The sequence below is a fragment of the Saimiri boliviensis genome, chromosome 5 (genome assembly GCF_048565385.1).
Source record: "Saimiri boliviensis isolate mSaiBol1 chromosome 5, mSaiBol1.pri, whole genome shotgun sequence".
In the NCBI taxonomy this organism is placed as follows: domain Eukaryota; kingdom Metazoa; phylum Chordata; class Mammalia; order Primates; family Cebidae; genus Saimiri; species Saimiri boliviensis.
The window spans coordinates 137,101,157-137,128,984 of record NC_133453.1 but is presented as its reverse complement, the minus strand read 5'-3'; the positions used below and the strand labels follow the sequence as shown (position 1 = coordinate 137,128,984).

Here is a 27,828-nt window from a genome sequence, read left to right as displayed (position 1 = left end):
GTGAATTAGAGTTTTAAGGTACATTTACAGAAAAACCCACAAATTTTTCTGAAACCAATTCTATATAATACTCTACTAAAAACTTCACTATCACATGATCTTTCTGGTTAGATTCTTTTATTTAATTATTATCTTCTCTCCTCACTGTATCTGTTCATAGAAAGCTGAGATTAGAGTTGTTTAACCTCCATGCCTGAAGTTCAGTCTTTTTCACATGTCAGAGTCAGAAAGAATGAAGCCACATAGGGAGTTTAAATGCATGCCCTCAAAATATTTTTTCTTTACCTCTTCCTTAATATTAAATCGTGATGGTTCTTGTCTGCTTCGGTTTGACCTCCTGACCCCATAAACATCAGGATATTCTTCCCACATCTGTAAAATTAAGAGACTATGCATTAAACCTCTTGACCCCCATTTACTATTTTTATTACTCAACATTTATTGCAATTTAAGATAATTCAAGTAATCAAATATCAGAAGGGCTGTTTTGCTAGTTTTATTTATGAGACAATAAAGCACCATTTTTTGAAAATAGGCGTATTATCCTAGGAAATATTAGTTTAACAATGTCTTCATTTCTTAATGGTTATAAGACTATATGGTATACAACTTATCTGTCATTACAATGTAAACATCCAGCTGAATAATATGGCAAGGAAAGACAGTAGTTGTTTCCACTAAAGAAAAAGTATTTACTGATAAATTTTTAATTCCCTACTGCGTTGAGCTTCAGTCTTGACTGCACTAACCCACCTGAGAAACTCAAAATACAAGAAGCAAAGCCCCATTAAGTCTAATTAAATAAGAATTGGAGATTTATATTTTTAAGTTTCTCAGGTCATGTAACATCCCAGATAAATACAGATAAGGCATTTCTAACACTTAGCTAGAAGTTATCAGAGTGAGAACCACTGCTACCCTTTCTCTGACACATCTATTTTTATTCGGTAGCAGTAATTAGCCCTTTGCCTTTAAGACCTGATTTTTGTAGTAACAATCCTCATGGGTGACGTAAAAAGTAAAGTTTAAAGGACAGATTAGTTGAGGAGAAAAATCATTTTCACTCTCTTCCCCAGAAATAACTACACTAAGTATATTCTGTATTCTTTAACAGAATCACTTATAAGCAAAAGGAATTTTAATGAATTGTGGAACACTGACATGAAAAGGTGTAACAGAAATTAAGCACGTAGAAGAAACGCTTAAAAGCTGAGATGAGAGCTACAGGTTATCAAGTCACAGATGACAGTTAATATCATGAGAGTATCTGAAAAGGTAAGGCTCAGAACATGCACAAAAGAAACCACCAGCTGAGACTTGTGAAATGTTTGCATTTAAAAGTGCAGGGCCAGGCATGTAATCCCAGCACCTTGGGAGGCCTAGGCAGGAGGATGGCTCGAGTTCAGGAGCTCGAGACCAGCCTAGGCAATATAGGGAGATCCTGTCTCTACAAAAAAATTTTTTAATTAGCCAGGTGTGTCCGTACGTGCCTGTAGTCCCAGCTACTTGGGAGGCTGCAGTGGGAGGATCTCTTGAACCCAGGAGATCAAGGCACAGTGAGCTGCGTGATTGCACCATTGCACTCCAGCCTGGGTGACAGAGCAAAACCCTGTCTCATGAAAAATGACCCAAAAATGTCACGAAGAAAGGATATCATCAACAGTGATTTTAACAACAACAATATAAAAATGCTGAAGTAAGCTGAAGAAAATCAAGGCTTCAAAAGGAAAGAAGACGGCCCAGGAATAGGCATTTTACAACTAGAATCCGATGTAATCATGTAACCCAGAGATTCTGCAAAGGCCTTAACATCACCTTGGAGTTAAAGGACAAAAGGTCCAACCAGAAGGAGTTAGGAATAACCAAGTGGTGGGAAATACAGGAAGAGGCAGTAAATACAGAATACTTTGAAAAAACCTGGCAGAGAAAGGAAGGAGGAAAAGAGCGCTTTATTCTAGCCTGTCTACCCATGCCCAACCCTGGACCTCTGCTGGAGCTATAACAGTTTTTACTCAACACAGGTTTTCATGGAGCCCTTATTAACTGGGATGGCTAAGTCATTTCAATGTTACTACATCAACTAGTTTTACACTTCAAGAAATCAGCCAGGTATGCTAGCTCAACTACTGTGACTTTATTACAGCACATATTATAATGCTTACACCTAAAATTATCCTGTGTTCTTATTTGTCCTTTTGAGAGCTGATAATCTCTAAGCCAACTCTTCCATCCAAAATCTACCATGTGGAGTTACTCACTACTGAGTACTCCCACGTGAGTAATAAGCTTTTTGGAGGAGGGCAGGGAGCTACCATGTGAAAAAGAAGTGCATACAGAACACCAAGAGCCTTCCTCAGAAGTTCTCATTTTAGGACAACCATTATCAAAGGCACAGTCCAATCATTCTGACTAGCACGTAGGTCCATGATTACAGATTATTAACTTTCTGGAACTGCTCACTTTAATCTTAAAAGTATACTTCAGGCTGGGCGCAGTGGCTCAGGTCTGTAATCCAAGCACTTCTGGGAGGCCAAGGCGGGCGAATTACCTGAGGTCAGAAGAATGAGACCAGACTGGCCAACATGGTGAAACCTCGTCTCTACCAAAAATAGAAAATTTGGCCAGGCGTGGTGGTGGGCACCTGTAATCCCAGCTACTTGGGTGGCTAAAGCAGGAGAATCTCACTTGACCCTTGAAGGTGGAAGTTGCAGTGAGCTGAGATGGCGCCACTGCATTCCAGCCTGGGCAACAGAGTGAGACTCTGTCTCAAAAATAAAGTTAACAACTAAGCATATAAAAATGTGTCTTTCCTTCCTATAATTAGATGGTTCAGGTAACTTTTCCTTAATGGAACAGAAAGAAGTCCTCATCTGTATCCTTAGATATACTACTGTGTATTACTAGAAAAAGCAGCTGTAGGTTTCATTATCAAGATATACTAATGAGTTTTCATAAGCAATAAAGGGGTGCTAGCTTGTCCTAGGCTAGCAGCACATTTGTACTATAGGGCAAAGTAGATACCTTCTTCACATCAGCTATCCGTTCCTTCTTAGAGGCTGGCTTCTCTTTGGCTTCTGGGAGGACTGGCTGGGATTTGGAACCTGCTGATTCACTCTCAGATTCCGACTGACTCTCAGAAGACTCAGAACTGCTATTCGACTCGCTGCCATGTCCACTTCCTGGATCACTTCCCTGCTCACTTTCCGACTGACTGCCTGAGTCTGAACCCGAAGCTTCTTCAGAGGCTGAGTGACTTATTTTGAGAGAGAGAGAGAGATTTAAAAACATTTAAGAACTGCCACATGAATCTGCTTTAAAAAGATTCTCATGGTAAAACATTTGCAGATAGCAATTTTGGTAACTTAAGACCAAAATCTTCAAATTCACGTTTATATTTTTACATTGCAAATAATGTTATTGCTATCATTCTCAAAATACCCAACAGCTACCATTTCCTGAGTATTTCTATGATGCCACGGAGCAGGTGATTTGTATGATGAACAGGCTCTTGACAGAAACTCTGAACATGGATATTACTGTCCCCTTCATTCAAATAAGGGTGAACTGATGCTCAGACATATTTAAGTAACTCTCACACCTAGTTGACACAATATGATTTGAAACCAGATAGATAAGAATCCACTAAGTCCTTCTGTTAAGTATCATTCCCCCTCAACGAGAAAAAAACAAACAGAACAAAACAAAACCAAGCTGGGCACAGTGGCTCATGCCCATAATCCCAACAGTTTGGAAGCCTACGCAGGAGGACTGCTTAAGCCAGTTTGAGACCAGCCTAGACAATATGCAAAACTCATCTCTATAAGAAAATTTTTTAATGGGCTGGGTATGACAGTGTACGCCTGTGGTCTCAGCTACTCAGGAGACTGAGGTGGGAGGATCACTTGAGCCCAGGAAGTCGAGGCCACAGTAAGCCATGATTGTGCCATTGTACTCCAGCCCGGGTGTCACAGTGAGACCCTGTCTCCAAAAACCAAAACAAAAAAATACAAAGCACAGTACCCAAAGAGGAAGAATGCAAACTGGCTGCAATTATCCAATCAGTGGTTCTCACTAATAGGAGCAAATCAGACTCACCTGGGGAGGTTTATAAACATTTATACACATTAACCTCAATCCAGAGGTCCTGCCTTGTAATCTGCAGTGAGTTCCAGAAGTGGTAGACTTAACAGAAACAAGTAAACAACAAGGGCACTCTGATGCTAATGAGGACACCCAATCCAATAAAAGACTGCTACTGGCCTCCGCGCTTCTCCCTTCCCTTCTTCATTCCAAACATCGATAGGTAGCAGCAATCTAAGTAGGTAGATGACATCTAAAAAAACAAAACAGAAACCACAGAGACTGAGGGGTGACAGGGTAGCAACCTCAAGCACAGAGAAAGCAATATCCCTGTCCTCCTCTGATGGTGAAAAAGCAGCTGAGGGGCATGCTGGTAGAGAGGAGATACTCTGAAGAGGAAAGACCTAAAGTGGATGGACTCTACAGCAAGAGGTGGACTGCTCACTCAACTGCTTTGCTTGAAAACTACCCATCTCTGCTCTGAGTGGGTAGAGAACAGTACAAAGGAGGTGAGGTAAGGAACAACCCAGAACCTATAGTAACATTTACAGAAAAGGCCCTGAGTTCAGAAGCCAGGAGGTAAGACACGTGGCTCAAGACCTAAAAGGGTAAAGGGAAGTTCTGTATTTTCCATCACCACATCTTCTAGAGCACGCACAGGGCAATACACTGCAAAGTGGAACTGACCCAAATAGCACCATGCGATCCATAGCACACTGCAATATGGAGGGCTTTCAGTTACCATGAGGGAGTAATGCGGAAAAAATGGAACAGCAGGGGTTTGGCGGTGGGGCGGGAGGGGAGTCCCCAACATTGGGAAGCCAAGAAAGATGGGAAAAAGCACGTTAACTCCCTGATCACATAATAGGTAACAGACACTAAGCTAAGTACTTTAATATTATTTTGCTTATTCCCAAGAACAATCCTATTACACATTATTATTGTCATGTAAAGGATGAAAAAGCTGAAATCTTTTATGCAAATCCATCAATGAACAAAACTAGAAATTGAGGAAGAGGGTGAGGGGGCCAGAATTCCAATCCAAGTAAGGATCTAAAGCCCATTTCTTTCTATTTTACCACAGAGGGCCAAAATACCAGAGACTCAGAAAACATTCTTAAATCTTAGCCCTGTTACACAAGGTCCCAAAAAAGGCATCCCATAACAAGCGGCTCAACACTTTCAAGACCTCATTGTAATTACTGACTCCTTAACCCTTTGCACAGGCCAAGCTGACTAGTCCAGGTGACTAAAGCATCTGAGTCACTTATTTTACACCTGTGGGCAGGCAGGTTGTCATCAGGAAAGAAAAAAGGGAGAAAGCTGGATGGTGACAGTAACAACGAAAAGATGTGGGCTTTGGCATCCACAGCTTCCACTTCTGTCCTAGATCACCTCAGACCTGTGTTATCTTTTAACCCGTGTCAACCTATGTGACATCTACCAGTAGTGTCGTGAGAGCATCTAATGCCAACTATGAAACCAGTGCCCTATAAATGCCAAAGCCTTACCCAAGCAGAAGAAATCTGAGCACATCAGAGCCAAGCTGAGATTACCCTTCTAACACAAAATTCTCCCCAGCTAACATCTATTAGTGAGTCCTTACCCCACAATCCATGACACTAGCTGGAATTTATTCGTTTTGCCTCCACTATCTGCTCATAGACAGGTACAGAGACAGCTCTAGAATTTCCTTCTAAGTAAGGGATTTATTTAATAGAAAGGGCAGTCTACTTCAAAGGGATGTTAAATGAGGCAGTACCTGGAAACTGTATTCCCATAGCAAAGGCAGCTCAAGGCTTGTTCACCTCTCAGGCACCCTGGTCTTCTGTCATTGGTAATATCCAATTTCAGCATGCCCTATAAAACCTGGCCTCTGACAATTTGTCAAGGCACATTGCTTAATCACTCCTTCCCTCACCCTCACTGCTCCAGACGCACTGGAGCAAACCCAGAGAGTAACCCAGCATTGCTCCCTACAGCTCCTGCACCCACTGCTGACACAGCAAACTAAGTATCTCTCTAATTCTGATGCCTGAGGGATCACCTTCTCCAGAAAAACATCCTTTGATCTCCTATCCTAAGCTCAATACCTATCAGACACTTCCATAATACTGACATCTGTCATAGCAGTTACCACCACCGAGATGGCAATCAGGCAGAGATCAGAAACATCTCAGAGTCCTGAGCTTCAATTCCCATGCCCTGCTGGTTCTCCATACTTTGAGCAGTGACACATATGCTGACCTAGAAGCCTTGCTCCAAAATCTAGCAGCTGTTAACATCTATACTACCGTGCCTCCACTTGTCCCATACTATAATCTGACCACTTGTCAACTCTCCAGTCAACTTGCAAACTAAGCAAGTTTGAGGCTCTTTGTGCCTGGTATATCAGAGAAGGATTCACTGACTTTGCTAGAATGTGCAGTCTGCCTCCCCTTTGAAATAAGGTATTTAGTTTTTCAACTACTATTATGTTTAACTCCAGACAAAAATTGAAGAACAGAATCATGTTTTGGCAATCACCGCCAATAAAACTGTCCCAGGAAAACAGGTCTATACACTCCTAGGAAACAAAAAACTCCAGCAATGAAAAGATAAAATCTTTACCAACTAAAGACCCACAAAAGGCAGTACTCATTTACTGAAGATAACTGTAACAGTCCAACAAATTAGAAATGTTGAGTGCTCTGGGCTGAAAAGTGGGAACCACTGCAGATGGGATGCAATGGAATGCCATGCCTGCATCAGGATATGTTTACATGTAAAAACTGCAGATGGAATGCAGTGAACGCCATGCCTGCATCAGGATATAACTATATGGATGTATATCTCATCCCTTTTAACTGGTTTATACTATAAATTCACTTATGTAACATTCCCCTATTAATGGTACGTTTAGCTTATTTTCAGATTTTTCACTTAACCCGTAAGTTGCAAATATCCTTGATACACTTTCTGTATTTCTGTATTTCTGAGAAGAATATTTGTATTTAGGAGCAGAATATTTTTTATTTCCAAACTGTTCACTGTAACCATAAATATCTTTCCATGTATTTTCTTGGGCAGCTCTGTGTTTCTGAGTGTGTGTAGGAGAGCGATTCCTAGAAATGTGGCAATGCCTACAATAACACCTCTGGTGGGGGGGGGGGACAAAAAAAGCCAAATTTCTGTCAGCACATATAAATGTGTATAAATGCATTTTAATCACCACATTGCTAACACTGATTTACTCTGTTGGATGGGTTATTTGAAGTATACTTGTGAGTTCCATGGATTACTTGTGTAATTTCAAAAATAACAACAATGAAAATCAAACCCAAGAAAAGATAAACACCAAATTCACAACTGTATTTACCTTAGAGATTGAGGGAGGCAGAAGCACTCAGGGAATGATACTGGTGACATTTTATAACTGAAACTTAGTAGTGAAGCTTAGTAGTGAAATCAGAGCAGTTCATTACATACCTTAAACATCTTTAATGTCTCAACTAGTTAACTGTCTAAAACAAAACTCACCATAAGAGTCAGATCAAAAGCAAGGACTGCAAGTACACCTCACCCTACACAAAACAAGCAAAGATTTGAATGTTTTTAATAAGTATTTTAAAATTCTTTTTGGAACCAGAATGTCAGATGTAAGACTGAATACAAATACTGAGAAGGAGAAATACTTAAAAAAAAAAAAAAGCCGGGCGCAGTGGCTCAAGCCTGTAATCCCAGCACTTTGGGAGGCTGAGGCGGGTGGATCACGAGGTCGAGAGATCGAGACCATCCTGGTCAACATGGTGAAACCCCGTCTCTACTAAAAATACAAAAAATTAGCTGGGCATGGTGGTGTGTGCCTGTAATCCCAGCTACTCAGGAGGCTGAGGCAGGAGAATTGCCTGAACCCAGGAGGCGGAGGTTGCGGTGAGCCGAGATCGCGCCATTGCACTCCAGCCTGGGTAACAAGAGCGAAACTCCGTCTCAAAAAAAAAAAAAAGAAAAAAAGAAAAAAAAAAAGCCTTAACAAAGGCACTACTTAATTTTCACACTTCTTATAAGAGAAGTACTCACTAAACTGGAAATGGAAAATAAAACTGAAAATATCTCCACATTTAGGTCATTAAAAGTCTAATTATGGGCCAGGCTTGGTGGCTCACGTGTGTAATCCCAGCACTTTGGGAGGTTGAGACGGGCAGATCACCTGAGGACAGGAGTTTGAGACCAGCCTGGACAACATGGTGAAACCCTGTCTCTACTAAAAATACAGAAAAATAGCCGGGCACGGTGGCTCATACCTGTAATCACAGCACTGGGAGGCCAAGGTGAGGGGATCACCTGAAGTCAGGAGTTCGAGATCAGCCTGTGACAACATGGTGAAACCTCATCTCTTAAAAAAAAAAAAAAAAATTAGCTGGGTGTGGTGATGGATGCCTGTAATTACAGCCACTTGGGAGACTGAGGCAGGAGAATTGCTTGAACTTGGGAGGCAGAGGCTGCAGTGAACAGAGATCACACCATTGCACTCCAGTCCAGACAAAAAGAGCAAAACTGTCTCAAAAAAAAAAAAAGTCTAACTATTCCCTAAAAAAACAAACAAGATATTTCCTAAAAGACTACGTATAACTGCCATTAATATATAATATAATATAATATTAAGCTGTAGCTTTCATGCTGGTTTAGTAGAGGAGGCAAAAAGTCCATAAGACAAATAAAAAGGGTCAAACTGAGTCAGTGGGTGGAGTCCTTTAAGCTTTCATCTAAATAACAAAGTAATAAAATTACCTGACTACCAATGGCTTACTAGTAACAAGACAATTAAACAATGAATTTTCAGGAATGATTATCCACCATATACATAGCATATTCATGAAAAACAACTTTATCTGAAAATTATTCAACATCTAAATTGAAAACACGTTTTATAATTTTTGATTTATTAAGGAAAATACAATACAAAGATATGGAATAAGTCAAAACTGAGAATTCGGATCCCAATAAAAAATAAATGCTTATGAGAAAAAGGTTTACCACTTCCTTTTACTTGTGGATAAAAAGGATTTGGTATCTCTTCAAAACACTTTCTGAAATAGGTAAAAATGGAGTGATTAACCTTTTTGGAACTAGACTTTGAAACGCAGTGCTTATAGTTACCGTTCCATTTTTAATCGCCGTTTCCCAAATGGCCACCAGAGGGCAGCACAACATTCCACTTAAAAGGAGCAAGTCGTGGCAGCTCCACCCAAGAGCCGCCATTTCACTTTAGTGTTTATTTTCCTAACTCAAAATGGCCGAACTGCTTGGCAGAGCTTAGTGTTTTTGTTGGTGAAAGCAAAATGTGGCCCCAAAAAAAAAATCACAAAGCAATCTACATTGAAATTCCATAAAACTTCCTTACTTCCTACCAGTGAGTGATACAATCGGTAATATTTATGGAGCACTAACGCGTCAGGCATGTGCAAAAATTCTCCTAATCCTTACCTATAGACAAAGCCCAAGACTGTGAGAGAGAGAGAGAGAGTGTGTGTGTATGTGTGTAAGATGTCACCCCACAGTCTGAATTACCCAATCCACACTATCAAGTATCAGCGTTCTATTACTGCCCTTGTCTACACATATTCTTCAGTTGAACAGATTAATCCAAGTTAATTTGTAACTATTCCTTTTCAGTCACTTCTATGTCTTTAAAAGATGGAAAAGCAAAGACTAGTAAGTCACAAATTTCTTGTTAGTAAAGAATACTGAATGCAGTTCTTTAAAATCTCCACCTTTAGTTCTAGTCCTATGCTTCTTCAGAATAAGATATTACTATAAACAAGGTTAAAAGACAGTATCAGACTGGGAAATGAAATTTCAATCTACACATAACAAACGATACAGATACACACCATATGAACAATTACATTATCAAAAATCCAACAAAAACTACACAAAGAAAACAGATATGCAATTAGAGAAGAAACTGAAATGGGCAACAAACTCATTTTTAAAAATAAACTTCATTGCTAATTTGGGAAACATTGTAACTGGTTACTTTGCATTCATCTACTTTGCAGAAATTAAAGTCTCATAATATTAAATAATGGTAAGAATAACCAGTAATCCTTAAAATGTGTATGAATCCTGCAATTCCAACTTGTATGAAGGAAATAAAAAAAAAATTCAGAGCTCTGCTCATAAAAAAAAAAAAAAGAATCCACATATCCATTTATGAAAATATGAAAATAAAACGTGAAATATTCACACTATGCAACAAAAGGCAGCAGCTAGATTAGGGCTGAATTAGATCTGTAAATATTGTGAGCCCAAAGGTATCTGCAACAGAGCTCAATCAATTTAGAAAGTTTATTTTGCAAAGGTTAAGGACGTGCCCATGACACAGCCTCAAGAGGTCCTGATGACATGTGCCCAAGGCGATGGGGCACAGCTTGGTTTTTATTCATTTTAGGGAGACATGAGACATCAATCTGTGTAAGATGCACACTGGTTTGATTTGGAAAGGCTGGACAACTTGAAGCAGGGGAGGAGGCTTCCAGGTCACAGACTAGGTAGATAATAGACAAATGGATGCATTAAGTCTCTGCTTAGCCTTTCACTGAATACACAAGTTCCACGAGAGGAGGGGAGAGGAATAGTCATTTATGACTCAGTCTGGCTTAGTGAAGCAACAGGAAAGCAGCAGCAATCAGATATGCATTTGTCTCAGGTCAATAGAGGGATGGCTTTGAGTTCTGTCTCCTTTGTCCACAAGGAATTTCTTGTGGGTTGGCCTGGTGCATACAGCCATAACACCCAAACGCACTAATCTCGGAATTTCCTGTGGGAAAACAGAGAGGTATGCAGCTTTTTTATTTTTGTAGCTATCTCATTTAAGAAAAAATGGGAGGCAGGTTTGCCTGACACAGTTCCCAGCTTGACTTTTCCCTTTGGCTTAGTAATCTGGGGTTCCCGAGATTTGTTTTCCTTTCGCAATATAAAATAAAATTTCAAAACTATTAAATTTTTAATACACAAGCTGTACATTTTGTAAGTGCCAACTTTTTATACGCCAAAATCATAAAAGACCCTTGGCAGAAGAGGTAAATAGGATTTTAGCCATGTCTTTTTTATTGTAAAACTTTAATTGTATCCTTTGAACTTTCCTAAATTCTTAATTTCTGAGAAAAGAGGTCTGTTTCTAACACTGTGGAATTGATCAGATCTAGGGTGCAGGCCCTTCCCAGGATTCAGCTGTACTCTCAAAAGTTATCCTAGCACTTATAACACTATGGATTCTCCTTCCAGTGTTAAATAGAATCTCTGGAAGGCCACTGATTTGGACTGAGCTCCTAGACCCTAACAGACCAAATCAAAATGGAGTCACTCGTGCTAAACTTCTGAATTGTTTACCTTACCTTTAGGAGATAAGATACCCAAATCCCTAAACAGGCAGTTTGAGCTGGCATAAGGAGGTTCCCTCTGCTCTAAACCCTTACAAGGAAATGAGGTTTATTTAACTTCAAGTAACCTGATGCTAAACAACCCCCGTTTTTGTACGGGGTGGTTCCCCTGTTCCTGCTCAACTTTATAAAAACCAATTGTCCAGCCATGCCCAAGGGGCACTTTTCTATTTTTTATAGATGGGGTGCTACCTAATTTGCTAATCACCAATAAAATCCAATTTAATCTTTACACTCAATTTGTTGAAATTTTGTCTTTTGACGGCAGAAAAAGGTACGTTTAAGAAAAAGTGGACATAAAATGCTGTTTATAATTTCAAGGGATTAAAAAAAAGGCTAAATTCCATAAAGTACCTCCCAGATTAAGAAATCCAGTGGTAAAGAAAGAGAAAAATGTCTACCTTAACCAGTGTATTTCTAAACTTCACCGCTGAAGCCAGGCAGGCGTCACCCTAGCCTCCTCTTGCACACTACTTCTACTCCCCAATAACTAAACAACATATGAGTAGTTTCAAACTCTTAGCATTCAAGCATATGTTAGAGAAACACACGTGTTCTAGCAAGAAGGCTGGATAAGGTACAAATTGGATAAAGCACTTCACAAATAACTGTCTAAACAGGATCTGGCAATGTGTTGATAGACAAAACACAAAGGAAACTTTCCATTCATGTAAAAACAAAGGACTTTGTAAACAACCAAGCTGTGAAAAGCAGTTAGAAGGGGAGAGGTTCTCCCCAGAAATCATTAACAAAAGAATACTTAACCACCTCAGGCAATGTATTTACACCCATTTAGAGCCCTAGGACAGCTGCATTAATTTGACCAAGGGTTCCTTTCAGCCCTGTGAGTCTTGTCTTTAGTTAGCTAATGTTTAGGTTACAAACTTTAGACTTGTATAAAATATACTGTGCTTTCAGCAACTCCCAAAGTTCAAAGGAGATTAAAAAATCTGATTACCAATAATAGATGTGAGCCATACGCCCATAACGTCATGGAGTAAGAGGAGCCCCTGGATCAGGCCAGAGAAGAAACTGCAAAGGGCCTTAACTTTCTTACTAACAACCAACATTCATGATGGCAAGCACGGTTTTTTCAAACATGGTTTTTGAGTTTTTTGGAGACAGGGTCTCTCCGTCACCCAGGATGGTGTACAAGTAATGCTATCACAGCTCACTGCAGCCTCATCCTCTTGGAGTCAAGCAATCCTCCCACCTCAGCCTTCCAAACAGTTGCGACTATAGGTGCATGCCACCACATCCAGCTAATTTTTACAGTTTTTGTAGAAATGGGAGTCACCCTGAATTGTCCAGGCTGGTCTCGAACTTCCGGCTCAAGGGATCCCACCTCAGCCTCCCAAAGTTTTGGGATAACAGGTGTGAACCACCGTGCCCAACCTAGTGGTAGCATTACAGATGCCTGAGGCTGGATAGTATGTGGTTGTGGGGAGCTGTCTCACACACACTTTTGGTAACATCTCTGGCCTCTACCCACTAGAGGCCAGTAGCACCCCAACTCCCAGTGTGACAAGCAAAAATGTCCAGGGGTATAGAAGGGGACAAATCTGCCACTAGTTAAAAACCACCGCCTAGAAGTATTATTTAATTTGAACTTCCTTCCCAAAGAGACGAGTACCCTTATTCTATTTTAAAAGATGAAAAAGTGTGCTCCGATGCTCCTGCCCAAGATCCTACAGCTAAAAAGCAGCAGAATATAACAGAAAGATCGAAACCCCGGCCCACACTGGCCTTATTCCCAAACCTGCCTCAGGACAAGAATCAACTGAGGTTGCTGTTTAACGTACAGATTCTTGGACACAACCTAGAATGGTTGAACATTAGAACTTCCAAGCAAGAAGTCTGGGAATGTGTTGAACAATTACCCCAGGTGATTTTTAGCCGTGAACTTAAGGACTTAAGTGTCTATATAAAGCTACATTCAGAGGGAAGACTGTTTTTTTAAGCAAAGGAAAGAAAGAAAACAGTGCAAGTTTGATCACCGTTTTCCTTCAAAATTACAATTTACCAGTCATATATTCCCTCTATTTGAACGTCAACCTGCATCCAAATGGAAAACACATTAATCATTTAAGATTGTCACGGCCAGGCAGTGGCTCAGGCCTGTAATCCCAGTACTTTAGGAGGCCAAGCCTGGTGGATCACGAGGTCAGGAGTTCAAGACCAGCCTGGCCAAGATGGTGAAACCCCATCTCTATTGAAAATACAAAAATTTGCTGGGTGTGGTAGCACACGTCTATAATCCCAGCTACTCGGGAGGCTGAGGCAGAAGAATCACTTTAACCTGGGAGGCGGAGGTTTCAGTGAGCCGAGACTGAGCCACTGCACTCTAGCCTGGGTGACAGAGTGATACTCCATCTCAAAAAAATAAGTCTGTCAACACCCAGCACACTCAAGAACTGTTTCCCCCAAGGCAGATATATACTCAACAGCTCTCAAGCCTAGCTATGCCACAGACCCACCCAGAGCTTTGGACAATTCCTCAAACCTACTACATGGCTCCTAAATCCAATCAGACAGGGAGTTTCTCTTTTAGAATTCTCCATGTGATTATCATGCAAACCCTGCCTGGGAACCAAGTTTAGAACAAAAAAAAAATTTGTTTGAAGCAAAGCACAAATCTTCAAAAACTGTGGCCAAACCCAAAGTTCATCTGCGGCAATGGAAGACAAACTGAGCAAAGGTGAGGTTCTAAGGCCTCCGGTACCTCCCACCTACCCACCTTGACCCATGTTTCTTACACCATCCCCATGAGCATTACTTCAGGGCAACATTTTAACTGGAATCTTTTGATGTAAAGTCATGACCTTTTGAACAGCAGAATGTTTCTGGCATCGATTACACCCACAATGCACTATGATTTTGAGTCTTTTTTTACTTGTTTTACTATTGTTATTATTTACTATTTTTACTATTTCCCTAGTCTCGTCTACACTTTTCTCATTTTGTTGTTGGTGGTGGTCTTTTCTTGGGCGGGAGGTTGGGGAGACAGGGTCTTACTCTGTTGCCCAGGCTGGAGTGGGGTCACGCGATCTCAGCACACTGCAACTTCCACCTCCCAGGTTCAAGCGATTCTCTGCCTCTACCTCTCTAGTGGTTGGGATTATAGGTGTGCACAACCACATCCAGCTAATTTTTGTATTTTTAGTAGACATGGGGTTTCATCATGTTGGCCAGGCTGGTCTCAAACTCCTAACCTCAAGTGATCTGCCAGCCTCAGCCTCCCAAAGTGCTGGGATTACAAGCACAAGCCACTGCACCTGGCTACGGTTTCCTCTTACCCAACAATTTGACAGCAACTTTTTACAAGATGCTTCATCAACCCTGGAGTCAAACTGCTAGTGTTTGAATACCAATTCTACCATTTACTCTCCTTGTGGCTCAATTTTCTCATCTAGCAAATAGAGATAAGCATATCTACCTCAGGAGTTATGAGAATCACACAAACTAACACATACAAAGGAATCAGATCAAGTTCTAGATTCACAGGAGGCACTACACATTCTAGCTGTTATCTAGTCTTCCTAAAGCATTCAACTTAGTTTTCGCTGAAACGGTATCTCAAATCATTCCACCTACTGACTTGACACATATAGCCAGACATGGCGGCTCATGCCTGTAATCCCAGCACTTTGGGAGGGCGAGGCAGGAGAATCATTTGAGCTCAGGAGATGAACTCAGGAGATCGAGAACAGCCTGGGCAACACGGCGAAACCCCATCTCTACAAAAATACAAAAATTAGGCGAGTTCAGTGGCATGTGACTGTAGTCCCAGCTACTAGGGAAGTTAAGGAAGGAGAACTGCTTGAGCCCGGAGGGCGGAAGCTGCAGTGAACCAAGATTACGCCACTGCATTCTGGTGTGGGTGACAGGAATGAAACCCTGTCTCAAAATGTGTATGTGTCTGTGTGTGTATCTTAAAAAACAGTCCCTTACCCAGAATAAGCACTCAATAAATATATATCTACTTTGGTATATTTCTCCAAAATGGTCACCATGTACAATTTTCCTTCCTAACAAAATCCAAAGTGAAGGCGAGGTATGATGGGGCTCACATCTTTAATTCCAGCACTTTGGGACGTCTAGGTGAGCCCAGAAATTAAAGACCAGCCTGAGCAACATGGTGCAAACCCATTTCTACCAAAAATAGAAAAATTAGACAGATGGGGTGATACACACCTGTGGTCCCAGCTCCTTGGGAGGCCAAGGCAGGAAAATCGCCTGAGCCAAGGTAGGCCGAGGCTGCAGTGGGCTGACTGCACTCCAACCCAGAGTGAGACTCTGTCCCCAAAAAAGAATCCAAAGGGAAGACCCACTGGAGCGCCCTTCTCTCTCTGCAGAAGAGAGAGCCATTCTCTTTTTTATTTATTAAACCTCCACTCTTAAACTAAAAAAAAAAAAAAAAAAAAAATCCAAAGAGAAAGATTACCAGCTAGCAGCCACTGCTAGACTTAGAAACAGCCCATACAAATGGGATACCCTAGAGTTTATTACCACATTCTTTTTTTTTTTTTTAATGTTGGTCACAATTCACAACCCACCAATGCTTTTATAAACCAGAGGGAAAGTTTAGAATGGAATGTAACTGCCTTCCAAGTAAACAATTCTAGAATCTAAACTGCTAAAGGTATCCAAAGGATGTCAAGAGAAGTACAGACAAGTACACTAAGGAAGAGACCACAGAGCGAAATGCAACTATAAGACACTTAGAAAGCCTACCTGCATATATATATATATATATATATATATTTTTTTTTTTTTTTTTTTTTTTTTTTTTTTTTTGAGACAGCGTCTCACTCTGTCTTCCAGGCTGGAGTGCAGCAGTGTGATCTCTGATCACTACAATCTCTGCCTCCCAGGTTCAGGCAATTCTCCGGCCTCAGCCTCCGGAATAGCTGGGATTACAGGGGTGTGCCACCACATCCCACTAATTTTTGTGTTTTTAATAGAGACAGGGTTTCACCATGTTGACCGGGTGGTCTCAAACTCCTGACCTCAAATGATATGCCTGCCTGGGCCTCCCAAAGTGCTGGGATTAGAGGAGTGAGCCACCGCACCCAGCCTGCATATACATTTTAAAGGTATGCCTAGAGCTGGATCTGGCATGACATTTAACATAGAAACATCCTTTTCCATCAAGCCTACAATTCCCCCTTTCAGCATCCTAACCCACCTTTGCTTCCAGAGCTCCAAACTCCAGCAGCTATTAAAATTAAGATGAAAAAGAGGATTTTAAAAATGGGACAGGCAATGGAAAGACCAAAGATTATTAGAAAAGAATGTAAGTACAAGAAGTGCTCCCTCAGAAGATCCGAAAACAGAGATACTGCAAACATACAAAAACACATGCAAATTTGAATCATATGGAGAGCTTTTAAAATTAACTAGACCCTAGGGACAGGACTGGACACTGGTATTTTTAAATTAACTAGAACCTAGAGACAGGGGTGGACACTGGTAATTTTAGACGCTCTCCCATAGTCTGAAATGGGAACAAAAAGTAAAACCCAATTGACCCATAACCCAAAAAGGAAAGGAAATAGGAGAGGAAACCGAAAACACACAACTCTTAGGCTATAGTTTAACAGCACGTTAGGCATTATGCTAAACAAATACAGAGTCCTAGGGTGAAAACTGAGTACCTACAGCAAGCTACAGCCAATGAGACATTGGTTGTAAATATTACTGTTGTTACGTTTCTATCCATGGAGCACTGCACCACAGTATTCACTATTCATCCTGTAACCGTTTGAGAAGGGAAATGAGACAGAGGATAAACCAGGGCAATAATTATCAGCTTGGAGGGGTGGGGGTGGAGAGTTACCTACTCAGACTAACTGGCAAGAGCAGGGCTGATTCACAGAAGAAGCTGTTGTAGTCCAGGAGAATCATATGCTCTCTCAAAAGGCTGGTTCTTCTCAAAAAAAAAAAAAATTCTAAGAGAGGATGAACTGTAAAACACTGTAAACCTCAAATCTCATAAACCTCTCACGTAACTGGCCTAAACAAAGGCTCCTGGCTGGGAAAGGTGGCTCATGCCTGTAATCCCAGCACTTCAGGAGGCCAAGGAGGACAGATCACAGGGTCAGTAGTTCAAGACCAGACTGGCCAACATTGTCAAACCCCGTCTCTACTAAAAAATACAAAAATTGGTTGGGCATGGTGACCTGTGCCTGTAATCCCAGCTACCTGGGGGGCTGAGGTAGGAGAATTGCTTGAACTGGGACCCAGGAGGCAGAGATTGCAGTGAGCCGAGATCACGCCACTGCACTCCAGCCTGGGCTACAGGAGACTCCATCTCAAAAAACAAAACAAAACAAAAAAACTGCTCCTGGTAAGCCAAGACAGCCAGTGAGTTCCCCAGGGTCAACTCAGCTCTTGAAGAGGAACTTAGGAAGTACAGGAAGGAGGGAAGAAAGAAAGCAAGAATTAAATAAGCCTAAAAGCTTACATTTATTGAGCACTTTTAATGTGATACGCTCTTTGCTAAGCATTTTATAGGCATTATATTATTTAGTCTTCATGACCCAATGAAGATGACCATACCTACATTTCTAAACTGAGAAAAGTAAAATAAAAGTCCAATCATAAGTGCTTCTTCAGTGGCCTAAACTAAGCTGAACAGGTATCTAGCTCTTGCCAGGCAACAGTTAAACATATACAAGTGACAAAATGACTCATCAGAATTAAATTCAAAGTATAAAATCAGGACTTCCTTAGAATGCTGCCTTAGCCAAGATGTTTCTGAAACAGTGTCTCCCTCCAGATCAGTGATCACGTTTGCCCCAAACTACAGTGACTCAGTAATGAGAACTGAAATACTTTTCAGTATGACATCCAGTCCAGAACATGTTGAAATGTCAAGAGAGATCCATAACCAAATCTATTAACAATAAAATGCTAAATTACATAGCATGAAAGCCTATCGCATATCTATGTCCTCCATCATTTATTTAAAAAAGAAAAGCCTTGTCCCTCACTTCATAATCAGGGCTCAAATACACTCACTACATAGGAATTTTCTGTAGAAACATCTCTCCCCGTAGACTTACTTTATCAATCAAGGATTCCATCAATTACAGAAAAGGGTCATAAAAAAATATAAGTAATGTGTCCCAGGACTGTGCTGAATTACTGGTTCAATAGAATCCAGCTTGGACATTGCATGAGTGAGTCAAGTGTTGTCACTCAGGGTGATAATCCTGAAGTTCCAAAACAAGTAGTGACTGGCAACTTTTCAGAGGTATAAAGCTGAACTCAATTGTTAATCAAGCTGGAGTGCAGGCTGGAGTTACTCAGCTGTAACACAGACCCAGTGTAAGAAGGCAACAAAGTTACTTTACCTGTATCCAAAATAACTCTTAGAGGAATTTTGTTGTTTTTGTTGTTTCTTTGTTCAAGTGACACCCCTCTGAGAGAGCAAAGTTCTTCACTCAAGCCAAGTTCTAAGGTTACCAAGAAGCTAAAAACTAAAAGATCTTAACAAAAATAAAAAAAGATGGCTCATAGCAAGAAAAAATTTAGTGGCTGTCACAGAGCAGTCACTCAACTTTTATGCCAGAAACAAATTTACTGTATCAAATTTTATGGGAGAAATCATAGTGTTGTATGGAGTTTGGAAATACCAGGAAGTCTCACGACTGTAGATGGTTTTATTTGGGGGTAGGGGAGAGTAAACTCCTAATAAAATCTGTGAGTTTTAGTTAAAATGCAAATAAACTTCCAGATTTACTCCTCAAGCAATAACTTGCTACAACTGCCAAAAACATTATTTGCCCATCTTCTGCTTCTGACTTGATCTTTACAAAGATGCTAACTGCCTAACGGCCAAATACTTTAAACAGCATACTTTTTTTTTTTTTTTTTTTTTTTTTGAGACGGAGTTTCACTCGTTACCCAGGCAGGAGTGCAATGGCGCAATCTCAGCTCACCGCAACCTCCGCCTCCTGGGTTCAGGCAATTCTGCCTCAGCCTCCTGAGGACTACAGGCACGCGCCACCATGCCCAGCTAATTTTTAGTATTTTTAGTAAAGACGGGGTTTCACCATGTTGACCAGGATGGTCTCGATCTCTTGACCTGGTGATCCACCCGCCTCGGCCTCCCAAAGTGCTGGGATTACAGGCTTGAGCCACCGCGCCCGGCTAAACAGCATACTTTAAACAGCAAGGTGGGGGAGAGGGAGAGAGGGATGGGGGAGAGGGAGAAGGGGAGGGGAGAGAGGAGGAGGGGGAGAAGAAAAGAGGGGAAGAGGCGAGGGGGGAGTGGGGAGAGAGGAGGGATCGCTACACTCGCTTCTTGCCACTTGATGCCATCGTCCACATCAGAGGAAAAAAAAAAAAAAGAAGGCTCAACAAACATACCTAAGAACAGTGGTTCTTTAAAAAACTTAATGGGCTCTAAGAAGATTACGAAGTTATTAGGTAAACTGTTATATCATGGTATGCACTGTAACTCATAGAGTAATGATATTTAGGCTAACATACCTTCAATAGTATAGACTAGTTCATCTCCTTCTAAAAATAAGTAACTCCAATGTTGACTACTTTGACCCCAGTTTTAGGAATTGAAAGGCATTGAGCAAATATTAAAAGATTAACACAACTAATTAGAATTCAGTCTACACAGAAAGTTGAGATTACTACCTGTGTTTTTGAGGCAGGTATACTTTAAGTTGGAAGCTACAGTTAAATGTCCATCAAGTTCTACAAGTACTTAAAAAGGCTACAAATTCTTTGATGAACCCCTCTAACGGAAAATCCAATTTCATCTAGTTTTCATCAACCATCCAAATAATTCTTCCCGAAGAACCTAGATTATGAGAACCTACAAAACCCATTATCACATAGTGAATTTTAACTTTCACACACTGTATTCCGAAACTTGATATATGCCCAAGCAAGTATCACCTGCACTGAAGAGGTCAACATCTCCTTTGAAATAACATATTTTACTCAACTAATAACTCTGACTAACTATGGCTAACTACAAGACAGCCTACTCCTTTCAACTGCTAAAAACAACTCTAGTAAGGTAGAAAAAATACTTTGTCTACAGCAGATAAATCCACTAACAGCCTTTCATGCTTGTTTAAATTCGGTATGTGTAACTGAATTATTAAGACATCGTTGCTGACGATAAAGTTTTAACCAGAAATCCTTGCAAAGGTTTCCAAACAAGGAAAACCAGTGAGCATAAACTCAACCGGTTTCCCAGGACTCAAACAGAATTCCCGAAATGGAGGCCTAGGGAAGGTATTTGTCAAGATTTAGCCTTCGACCCCACAAATCACCCAACCTGCCAGTAGTCACCTTGCACTACAAAGTGCTATTAACACTTCAAACACTAGGGTTTTTTTTGACACTTATTTACATAGCAATGGTTGCCTAACGCTGTATTCTGCCACTTTTTAATGTTATTAAACGTGAAATTTTCTATTTTCTACTAAACTATCCCACTGTGAATCTAAGATATAAAGCACTTAGCACATACTGACCTGAGTTTTTCTCCACCAAATGCCAACTGAGACAATGTACGGTACCAAGTAAAAATACACGGGGCTAAGTTCGAATAATCTTCCCTTTGTTTGTGAGCCATGTATTAAACAGCTGTAAACACCGTCAAGAGGTTTTCACTAAAATCAAAGTATCCGCCTCTAACACGCAAACGTTTTGGTCAATAGTAACAACATGAAAAGCACTCATCTCCTCACACTGCACGGGGACGGGGAGGAAGGACGCTCAGATACGAGAAGGGAAAACGAAAAATGTTAAAACCAGGCCAATTTTCCATGGTAAGATTTCCAGACAGTGCCTATACTTTTCCTCCAGAAAGAGCCGCTTCTAAAAGAAGACAAACCATTCCTGGCAGCGGGCAAAAGTACACACGCTACCGGGTGCGGACTGCTAAAGCAAAGGGCGGTCAGGACTACCAGGAGCAAACGCGTCCGGGAAAAGCAGCCGCCCACCGGAAAGTCCCAACTAGAGTTCCCTTCCTTTTCCCCTCGGCGCGCGGATCCCTGGGCAGGAGGAGGAGAAAACGCGCGACGCGCGCACGCGGCCGGACGTCATTGCGCTCGGGCAGCCGTCTGACGTCACGGGGCGGGGCCTGCCCGAAGGCGCCGCCGTTGACCCTGCTGTTACCAGGCGCGCGCACAGCCAATCAGCACTCGGCGCCGGCGCCGGCCGGCCTTTGAACTCGGCACGGCAACTTCCTGCTGTTTGGCGAGTACACAGTGCAATGCAGTATGTCTGTCAGCGCTGCGGCACAAAGGAACAGCCATTTTGTGACTGAGCTGGACCTGCACCAAGATGCCAGGGGCTCACAGAGCTGCTGCGTGCGCTAACTATCAAGCTGCCTTTTATTTCGGCACCAGAGCTCCCCAGAAGGGGAGAGAAGGGCAAGGAAATAGGTTTTGGTATTTCAGGTTTCAGTTCGTTTAGATTCAGACTTCTCCATAATCCCGTTTTTTAATGTATTATCAGCGTCATAAAATGGCTGCCAGTTAAACTGCCTGTTGTACTACACAAGTAACTGCATTATGCCATTTTTTCCAATCATCCCCAGCCTTTTAGAATACCTACTAAAGCGCCAATGAAAATTGTAGGATTTACCCACACCTCAGGTTATAAAAATAAATCTGGCTCAAAGGGAGACGATTTGGGGATGAATTTAATAAACTCGCTCAATTATTAAGATAAAGTGCAAACGTAGTGCCCTAGAGAACACACTAAACTGTGTGCACACAGTCCCGTTTTCATTCTTATGTTACTGAAGTTAACCCCAAGCTGCAAATTATTCAGATAAAGTGTGGTATACTTGTATGACCATCACTAAAACTTTGTTTGAAGTACTTAGAAATTGTACAAATATCGAATGTTTTTAAAATCGCATTTTTAAATGAATTTTTAATCTTCAAAAAAGTGATGAAGTATAGGCATTAACTTCAAATTAAAGGAATACAAACTTATATAACCACTATTAACCACTGCATTACTTCCAAAAACAGGATGTTAACAGATTTACCTAAACTTGCACTTATTCCTTCCAGATCCTAAAGTAATTCTCAGACCAAAGTTTACTTGACCTGCAAACTGATTTCCTCTTCTGTGGCTCAGGCTGCAAAGGTGATTTTCGTAGTATTCCCTAAACACTATACTTTGTGCAATAAAAACACTGATGGCATAAGGAACCAAGCACCAATGACAGGGACAGTACTCTATTCTCAACTCACTAGAAGTAACATTCATCTACCACATTAAAACACCAGTAACATTCTTTAGCTGCACAATTTTAAAAGGAAGTGATGTCATAATTATGTACATGTATTAAGGTATGAAATTTAGGGTAACAGTAATTTGAAAGTAACTATCTTCAAAGAGTGTCTTAAATATTTTTGGATATCGATCAGGTATATGATTCAAAGTATACCTGACATATGAATTTAAAAGTACAGTATATGCTTCACGTTCAGCTGTAACTTCCCCTACCAGTAGACAAATGCCTGACAACTTTCAAGTAGTTTTCCAGGTGAGAGTAAAAGTACTCAAAGAATAGCAACACTGCTCAATTTTTTAAAATTAGAAAGCATAGTCTGATCAATGATTTTAACCACAAACCCTGCATAAGCCAAAACCCATGTGAGACCTATGCAAATGATACACTCAAGGGAGCAACAATTTTAGTGCTCAATCTTTAATAACTTGCCAAATATATCTGGAGGTTCTCACTTCTTCAAATTGGCATTACTTTCCAGAAAAATCAATTTAGGATGAATAAAGTTTTCTGTCCTGTTTAATCTAGTAATTACATGGGCAATTCAATTAAGACAGCACTACAAACAACTGGGTAACAACTCGTTTTGCAAAAAAAATGTGGTAACTTACTTTTTAAAGTAAGGCTCAACATGTTTTTCGTCAAAATAAATAGAATTCAGCATATTAGCAACAGTCGTGTTTAAAACTTTCAAATTCACTAGCCGAACAGTAAAGTGTATTATTTATAAAAATCAGAAAAGTAAAAATAAAATTAGGGAGGAATCACATCCTTGTCAAACTGCATGACTTAAAATTTGTAATATGAAAATCCCTTAAGAACATACATCAAAAAATGCATTCATATGTACTTTTTAAAATTAATATAATATACAGAGGTCATACAACAAAAAACATCTTAGAGGCTTTATTACTTCATCACTAAGGTACTCCAAGGAATGTGAAACAAATCATGATTTGCACAAACAGTACATTTGTAAGCTTCAGAAGATAAAGCATTCCAGACGACTCTGTCGAAATACATCAATAAATTTAAAGCAGCTACATCTAAAATGTGAGGATAAAATGCATCTACTAACAAGAAATCAGTCTCTTTAGCATACAAAGGCAAACCTTAAAATAATTTAAATGTAAAATATACAATTGTAAATATCACAGTAACAAACACAAAATATAAGTATATTAAGAGTATTACAGAATTTCTGTATTACAGATTTGATTTCATAAATGGAGGAACTCTAAGCATCAAAAGTAAACGTTTTGATAAATCATATCAAAATTTCCTAAAATGTCAAGTGTATCAAAACAAATACAGAGTCACATAAAAATATAAACTGAGAGGCATCAGTCAAAGGGTCCTTTTTGTGATTTTGTTTTTAAATGTACATTTTTTCATTCATATAACTTTCTGAAATGTCTATTTACTATAATTTACTACTACAAGGCTTCTCTATGGCCCTGAGTTACAAGTTTAGATATCCTAGATTCTTCAAAGAAAAAATTTGCCTTGTATGTAAAATGGTGCAATGCAGCAATGGCTAAACCGACAAGGTCATTTTTCTGCAGTACAAAACCCTAAAAACTGAAATTTACTGACAGAAAAACTGTACATTACAGGAAAGGCCCCTTTGAATAAAGGTACCTTACCTTTTGACTGCTGTAAGAGGCCCTAAGTCACAACTCAACTTTCATAAATTGCTACCAAAAAATTAGGGTGTGGCATATTAGCAATCTCAAGGTCATGCTTTAAAAAACGAATCCAAATTAGAAAAACACTTACAATAAAACAGACACCAATCCATGTCTGTCAAGGTAAACAATTGTAAGCTGAGGTTTCCCCCCCAAAAAGAGACAAAAAGGAAGAAAGTTGATAGCTCATACCTCGATGCATTGCTGTGTAGCGAACTGTCCTCCTCTTGGCTTTTGTCCTTATTTCTCATCATCTTTTAATTCTTAAATATTAAGGGGGAGGGGGAATCTGTGTTTGCTTTGAAGTCCTGTGCCCAGGTATTTACTGTCAAAAGTTGAAAGAAAGGTAAGGTCCCGGCTTCTATCGATGCTTTTTATTATCAGGAACAAAGTCCTGACGATGTTAACGATATTGGTATAGTACAACAACGGTAAGCACCAAAAAACAAAATATTTCTATTTTTTCCTTAAAAGAAAAACAACAGGATAAACCGAACAGTGGAAGCATCACTATCAATAAGGAAAGTTTCTCAAAGTAGCACACTAGATACAAATAACAATCTCTGTATCTTATTGCGTCATCCAAGAATTTCTCATATTTACAGAAAACAAAGCAAACTTTAACAAATAAATCTTTAAAATTATCACCAATGATCGTGAACTTACCTGATCCATGTAGTATGTCCAAAGCAAGAGTCCTACTAGTAGAAAAATATCAGATCCCAAATAATTAAAAATAAAGGCAAAATCCTCCGTTAAAAAAACAAAAAATAAATAAAATAACCCTCAAATATATGAACTGGTCAAAAAACTAAAGCAATAATTAATACTAAAACGGGTCCGAAAGAAAAAAAACCTCATTAGGAGAGCGCACAAAAATGGAGGTGCGCCATGGCTTCTAAGCTGGAAAAAACAACGACCTGGGCTCTCAGTACGGCTGCTTCTTTCCAACAAGGCACGAAAAGAAAGCTCCTAAAAGCTGCTTTTCTCCCAAAAAAAGGTTCGAATCGACCCCAGTAAGTCACTAGGAAAGCCAGGGGGCTGCGGGGGCCCCCTGAGGCTGCCCGAAAGTTAGGGAAAGTTGCGTAAAGTGAGGCAAAGGCAGGGAGCAGAGCGCGCTCTCTCTAAGGCACAGCCGCCATCTAGAGCCTCCTTCCCAGCTCTGAGAGCTCTGCCTTTGATTGACACTCTCTACATTTACCCCACAACTCAGGTGATGTACCATAGACCCACCCCTTCATCTCCACCAAAAAAAAAAAAAAGAGAGAGAGAGATCCTCCATCCCAGGGAGCCTAAGGACCCCCACCCCCACACCTCCCAGCCCCTCCAGACCACCCCAATAGGGGGAGGGGGAAGGGCTTCTTAACCCCCTCTGGCTCAAGCACCCTTTTTAAGCCAGAGAGAAATGTAATTTGTTCCTTTTGTCTAAAGATCTGCTAAATATTTCAGTCCTTGAGCTAAAATAACTTCCTCCCTGGACAGGAAGTGGTGTTTTATCAAGCCATTTTGAAAAAGGGATAATTCTTAGAGAATCTAAAGATCAGCTTAAGTACTAATCTTTTTAAAAATTAACCCCCCAATGGGTAAAATGGTTTCTAAATAAAAGTAAAACCTTAATTTCATAAACTAAATTCAAGTTTTTCCTTCTTTATGATGCCTAAAAATCATCTAAAGACAAAATTGGAGGGGAAATTTTCCATCCCAAATGGAAGAAAGGGGTAATTTTTACAACTCAAGAGCGCCTCCCTAGTGTTTGGTTGCATCAGAGCAAAAGTTAATGAAACCAAATTTTATTCAAGAATATCCATTTTTCTTTGTATTTTCACAAAATTCTTTAACCCATTGCATAATCTTGAAAACATTACACTCCTCCCCCCCACCAAAGAGACTTCTCATAATCAGAATTTATTTACTTCCCACACTGATTAAGGCAAAACAAAGTTCTTTAAATTCAAGAATATGGGCCAACCATGATCACCTTTAAATCAGTAACCCAAAACACTCCACCTCCAAATCCAACAGAAAACACATATCCCAACACTTCCCTTATATTTCAAATCAAATTCTAACTTTACACCCATTTCAACAGTGGTAAGTTAACAACAATAGGACATAGCTCATGGCAAATTATCAAAGTAATGTCACAAAGCAAATTCTCCCAAGTATCAAAACCATGAGATCCGCAGAAACAAAATTATTACTCATTCCAAAAGCAATATTCTCACCGACCACTCCATGCAAACAAGCATCTTCAGGCACCCAAATAAAACCCAATCAACTTTGCTTATTCAACATAATCTGCCAGAACACGTCCCTCCCTCACTGAAGAAATCCACTTTGAATTACACCAAACAAAAACAGCAATGTCCAATCTAGATAAAATCCATAATCCAAACTGTTTCAATTCCATACTTTCTATACAAAGATAAATTCTGTACCAAGATCAAAATCCAAAATTCCACTTTTGAATTTAACAAAGACCAACCACCTCAAATCAGTCAATAACAAATGGTGCACATGTACTGACCACAGATGTGTATGATGCAGTATTTGACATGAATCACAATATTAACACAAAACAACTTAACCTAAACTACTTCTTGTTCTCATGTAAAATGGGAAAACAGAATCAACAATTCATTTTGTCTATCAAAATAATGCCTACCACCTTTGCAGGAGTTACTCGTATCAGTTGATTAGTAATAAATGAAAACTTGGCATTTAAAATTCAAACATAAGTAAGCTATGACATGGTGCGATTCATTTATTCTAAATCCCAACTGTACAAAATAAAGGCAATAGAAGCTATCAGTCCTATTTCAAAGTTATATAAAATGGATTACACACATACATTATTTCAACTTTAAAAAACTGTGAATACTCCAAGGACCCTAACCCATAAATCCAACACTTCTTCCTCTAATAGTAAGACAATAGGAGACATGAGTTTAAATATTCAGATGAATATTCTGTAGCAAGATGTTTTATTTATAATATTAAAAAGCTTAAGACACCATTTCAATCAATACAAATAGTTCAGAAGTATATGTATATCATTCTTCCTGAATTTTAGGGCAACAAGCAGTTTGTTTTAAAAGTTCACTAAAACCTTGTGGCAGATTAAAATCAGATTCTATTATTACCCATTAAGTTATTCTGAAAGGTGTTTCATGAAAGCACAAACCAAACAGTATTTAAACCAAATGACCATCTAAGAGCACAACTTTGTGAAAAATGATACATCTTCATAAACAAAGTAAAATATTTTCTATTACACCATTTCCAATTTACCAGCTTTATTCAGTACACTTTACCACTGTGCAACTGTAAATGTCAAAGTGTTACTAAA

At 39.9% G+C, this 27,828-nt stretch overlaps 1 protein-coding gene across 4 annotated transcripts in view; it reads right to left on the bottom strand.

Annotated features, from left to right (window-relative positions):
- Positions 1-27,789, bottom strand: part of CHD2 (chromodomain helicase DNA binding protein 2) — a 132,161-nt gene extending 104,372 nt beyond the window's left edge. Inside the window, exons 1-4 of one of the 4 annotated variants that reach the window (XM_039479860.2) lie at positions 25,146-27,789; positions 24,672-24,804; positions 3,022-3,253; positions 286-372 (exon numbers count right to left, since the gene is read on the bottom strand). In XM_039479860.2, the coding sequence (XP_039335794.1) occupies positions 286-372; positions 3,022-3,253; positions 24,672-24,733 (381 nt within the window). In that variant the 5' untranslated portion in view covers positions 24,734-24,804; positions 25,146-27,789. The other 3 variants (XM_074400055.1, XM_010349427.3, XM_074400056.1) reach the window with 3 other exon arrangements.
- Positions 27,790-27,828: the final 39 nt, after the last annotated feature.